At 39.0% G+C, this 5,059-nt stretch overlaps 1 protein-coding gene and 1 pseudogene across 2 annotated transcripts; both read right to left on the bottom strand.

The window, feature by feature from the left end:
* Positions 1–792: 792 nt before the first annotated feature.
* Positions 793–1,510, bottom strand: LOC307100540 (DCN1-like protein 1; annotated as a pseudogene). Its single transcript has one exon. The product of its transcript is annotated as a DCN1-like protein 1 (transcript).
* A 1,683-nt stretch (positions 1,511–3,193) lies between these two features.
* Positions 3,194–4,117, bottom strand: LOC307099195 (olfactory receptor 7A10-like; the record flags this gene model as incomplete). Its single annotated transcript, XM_079770408.1, has 1 exon — positions 3,194–4,117. The coding sequence occupies one exon, from the start codon at positions 4,115–4,117 to the stop codon at positions 3,194–3,196; it is 924 nt and encodes a 307-aa protein (XP_079626534.1).
* Between the last annotated feature and the right edge of the window lie 942 nt (positions 4,118–5,059).

Below are 5,059 nucleotides of genomic sequence, written 5' to 3'. Positions count from 1 at the left end.
GTGATTCTGTTATTCAAATATATTCAACTGCATTTCAGATAACTGTATAAAAGCACCTCCACTGAGGTTCCTCCCAGGTAGTCAGGACAGGGTAGAAGGACATGCATGTTTGTGCAGGAAAATCTCTGATTCTTATTCACATGACTGGGCAGAATTTCCACTCTTGGGAGATTAATCCTCTTTATTTTTTATTTTTCACTTTGGTTATTTTGACAGTTGTTGTTTTTTGTTTTGTTTTGTTTTGTTTTCTCCAGATTCTCTACACACATTAACATTTAATGTGATTTGCCAGGAAATAAAAACTCCCCCACACCAAAATACCATTCCAGATCCGGTATACTTAAATATATGACTCCATTGGAAGTGCTATCAGCATAGTCTTTGCAAATAGCCCAAGCATATATTTCAGAGATTTTTAGAAATTGTTGGTAATGTTCATGTTTACTTCTTAGGCCAAACTGCTTTCTAATGAAGACAACATCGTGGTTTGTGCAAGAATGGAAACCTCAAAATAATCACCATAAAGCTTCTGGGAGAACAAACTAGAATGGTCCACAGATGTAAGATGAAATCCACAATGTTGGAGTTTTAAATGGTTAGAGGAGCCCAGACTACTAGTAGGAGACAAGCCCAAACCAACATTAGACAAGTGAAATACGATATGGTACTAGATGATCTTCAAAGTTTTGTTTGGACCTTCAGTCTAATTATAAGGAACGATCTGAATTCAGTTCAGTCCAGCCAGCAGAAATTGACTTGTAGTTTTTAATTGTATTTATTATACAGACCATTCTAGAAGGTTCCTTTAGTGTACACTGTTGTACTTTTTGTCCCAGAAATTTGAGCGTGTGCCAATACCACAAAGTCATCAATGAGAACAGGGGTGATCCCTCTTCATCATAATTAGACATGTCATCTGCAATCATTGTACTGAAGTCTAAAAGAAAATTCCAGGTATCTTTTGGTATTGATTGTTTATGATGTCCCAACAAAAACACTCAGGAATACATTAAAGCTTTCATTAAGCACTGAGTTCCAGTAGGCAATGGCCATATCTAGATCTAATCCTTTTTGTTCTGGATTCTTTGCAAAATTAAAAGTGACTCATAAAAAAAAAAAAGTAAACTTGTAAAAATCCTTAAATCATGCTGGTCCTTTCAATCCCTGTTCATCTTGGGTATCTGGGGTTCTGTGCTGTCACTTCCTACTGTCATGCCCTGCATGAACTCTTGTTTGGAGAACCTGCACTGTGTTGCTGCTCTGAACTTCCACGCAATGATCATCACAGAACTGTTGTATGCCATCTATTCCAATTTTATTTTTACCTTCAGGATCTTTGTATCTAGTGCATAGATGTTCTAACTTCTTCTTGTCCAATGATCCTTTTACACTGTCTCATATATAAAGTTCAGGATTTGGGAAAAAATTGGTTTATTACAACATCTAACTTCCAGTCATTTTGAGACAGGCAACTTACTCCTGGTTTTTCACTAGGTTGTGTGAAGATCATAAAGTAACCATGGGTATCCTTCTGCAATGGTGTTAACTTGATCATGTTGGGTCCTCCAGGCCCCTTCCCTCCTCCTCCAGCCCCAGGGTGAATGGAGGATATATGGCTCCTCTCCCAGGCTCCTGGGCTCTAGTTCATGCACAGGGTGGGGCAGCCCTTGGAACAACTGAGGAAGCATCCCTGGGTCTGGGAGAGGCAGAGGGTTGGGGGCAGGTGTAAGGAGCCCCATGTGAGTTTTCTCCTCGGGGCGGGGTCCTCTCTGGCATGTGTGATTCATCCTTTGATTATAAAGATTGAAGATATTCCTGAGTGTAAAGGATATCTATATATATATATATATATATATATATATATATATATATATATATGAGAGAGAGAGGGAGAGAGAGGGACTATGATATTGAGATTGTACACTCACTGTCCCTTTGGTGGATTTGAAAAATAAATTTGAAAAGGAATACTGAATTTAGAGCACTAGGAGGAGTCACATTTGTATGAAGCACATTGAAAACTTTCAAACAGAAATCAGAAAATAGTTCAGAAAAAAACCCACATGAAACACTCCATGTAATTCTTCACCCAGATGTATAAGGACCTTAACACAAGGACATTATATTCCACACTTTATTTTTATTTTTATATCATTTTATTATTGGTGTTTTTTTAGAGAGAGAGGAAGGCAGATAGAGATACATAGGTAAAGATAGATAGATAGATAGATAGATAGATAATAGATGATAGATAGATAGATAGATAGATAGATAGATAGATAGATAGATAGATGATAGGTAAGCATTGATATGAGAGAGAAACATGGATTGACTGCTTCCTGTATGCACTCTACCAGGTATGGAACTCACAACCTAGGTATATGCTCTGACCAGGAATCAAACACACAACCCAGGTATGGAACTCACAACCTAGGTATATGCTCTGACCAGGAATCAAACACACAACACGTTTTGGTGCACATGAAGATGTTTCAACCAACTGAGTAACTGGGCCAAGGCCATATTCCACACTTTAATAAGTAAATGTGCAGCATGAAAAATATTTTTTAATAGTAATATATTGTATGGCTATTTTTTTGCTTCATTATATTTAAGATAATCTCTGACTCTAATTATATTAGATCAGTCTATTTATTAAAATGTATGTGTCCATGTAGATGCTTCTTGGAAACATATTGAGTAGTCAATTTTTGCTAGTGGCTAAGGTAGGCATGTGGACATATAGCTAAATAACAGCCTAAAGGATATAAAACCAAGAGACCAGCTATAAAGCATGCTAGCATGTTAAAGTCTACATTATCAAGAAGAGCAGTAAAGGTGGTGCTATAGAAAATAATGATGAACATATAAGTGAAAACTGTGGTCTCAGATTTTCCTCTACAATAAAATCACATAAATGACCTTAGTAGCCAAGTAAACTTTTGTCCCTAGGGGTAGTATAATTCATGACAATTCTTTCAGGAAAACAATAGAAAAAATTATTTGGAATGATATATGTCATAAAAGAGGAAATTACACTAAAGGAATTCATGTTAACCAATAAGATTAATGAATATTTCCAATTCCTTATGGTCCAAAATTGGATGAATTTGTGTCAGACTTCTGACTTTAAGGCTTGAAACCTGCATTCCTGGGCAATTCACCAACAAAGTATAGTTGGCTCTTGAAAAGCTTACCTGCCAAGGAATCTTTCTAAGGCCCTCTTTATGTCCTTGTTCCTGAGACTGTAGATGAAGGGGTTCAGCATAGGTGTGACCACAGTGTACATCACCGAGGCTGTTGCACTTGAGTGTGCATTGTGGGTAGCAGCAGAGCTGAGGTAAACTCCGAGGCTTGTACCATAAAACAAGGAGACAACTGAGAGGTGAGATGCACAGGTAGAAAATGCTTTATACTTCCCCTGAGACGATGGGATTCCACATATGGAGGAAAGTATCTTAGAGTAAGAGTAAAGGATCCCACCAAGGGGACCACCACCTAGCAGTCCAGCTGAAAAATACATTATCATGTTGTTAAGAAAGGTGTCAGAACAGGCAAGTTGGAGCACCTGATTGAGTTCACAGAAAAAGTGGGGAATTTCCAAGTCTGCGCAGAAGTGCAGAACCAACACCATTAAGCTCTCTAGCAAGGAATTCAGGACACTCATGATCCAGGACACCAGAACCAGCAGTCCACAGAGCCGGGGATTCATGATGACCGTGTAGTGCAGGGGATGGCAGATGGCCACAAACCGGTCATAGGCCATCACAGTCAGGATAAAGTTGTCCAACACTGCAAAGAGGATATAAAAATACATCTGGGTGATGCAGCCTTCATAGGTGATGACTTTGCTCTGTGTCTGGATGTTCACCAACATCTTTGGGACGGTGGTGGAGGTGAAACAGATGTCTACCAAGGACAGGTTGGAGAGGAAGAAGTACATGGGTGTGTGGAGGTGGGAGTCTGAGCTGATGGCCAGGATGATGAGCAGGTTTCCCAACACAGTGATCAGGTACATGGAGAGGAAAAGCCCAAATATGAGGGACTGTTGTTCCCGTGCCTGTGAAAGTCCCAGAAGGTGGAATTCTGAAATTTGTGTACCATTGCCTGGTTCCATGTGTCGGAGATGACTACAAAACAATAAAATAAAATAAATTAATAACTAATTTTCATGTTAGCAAACATTACTAACTGAGAATAAATGTCATGTTTATATTTTAGAGTCAGGAAAATATCTTGCTTTTTTGTTGGGTCTCCATTAATGTTTCTCTACTGGCATTTCTCATTAGAACTTTCTTTTCTTACATCAACCTGTTCTTAAACATAATGTATAACTGCTGTTTTACTGAGGATATCTTTCATGCATTTGAGAAATATATATTGACTATAGTCTATGTTCTAGGCACTGTTCAGGGTATGGGATATTTAAAAACAAAAGTCTACAAACTAATGATAGAGCAATAATATAATCAAATAAAAATAATAATATAACAAATCAGATGGTGAACATGCTATAAAGAAAAGTAAATTACATTAAATGGAAAGAGTGGATAGAGAGTGTTCTTTTTATAGAGTTTAGACAAGACTTGCCAATGGCTGACACTTAACACACACCTCAATGAAGACTGAGCGAGATACTAAGAGGGAAAGTGTTTCCCAGGGAGAAGGAACAGCCAGTACAAAGGCCCTGAGGAAGATGGTTGTTTTAGAAAATGAAGGCTCAGGAGTTTGAAGATAGCAGCATGTGGGCAGATTATTCTTGTAGCTCCTCTCAGAGCCAAACTGTCAATAAAACTAAACTAGGGAATATTCATCCTGAATTACCAACTGAAGACTAGCTGTAGAGGAGTTTTTTAAAGAAGGAAGCGCAGAAACCACCTTGAGAGTGACAGGAAGGTTGTGGTTTTGGGAGCGGCTGGCACCACTCCCACAGGGCAGGCCAAACTGAGGAGGAATATCTCAGCTGTGGGGGTTTCCCCCTGAGAGTAGTGAGGCCTGTACACCAGGCTGGGCTCCCCAGCTTTCAGGGCCAGAGCCAGGAATGCCCGCCCACAGAGCA

The sequence above is a fragment of the Cnephaeus nilssonii genome (assembly GCF_951640355.1).
Source record: "Cnephaeus nilssonii genome assembly, chromosome: 5".
Classification (NCBI taxonomy): Eukaryota; Metazoa; Chordata; class Mammalia; order Chiroptera; family Vespertilionidae; genus Cnephaeus; species Cnephaeus nilssonii.
The sequence above is the reverse complement of the archived record's forward strand: the minus strand, read 5'-3'. Positions and strand labels throughout refer to the sequence as shown.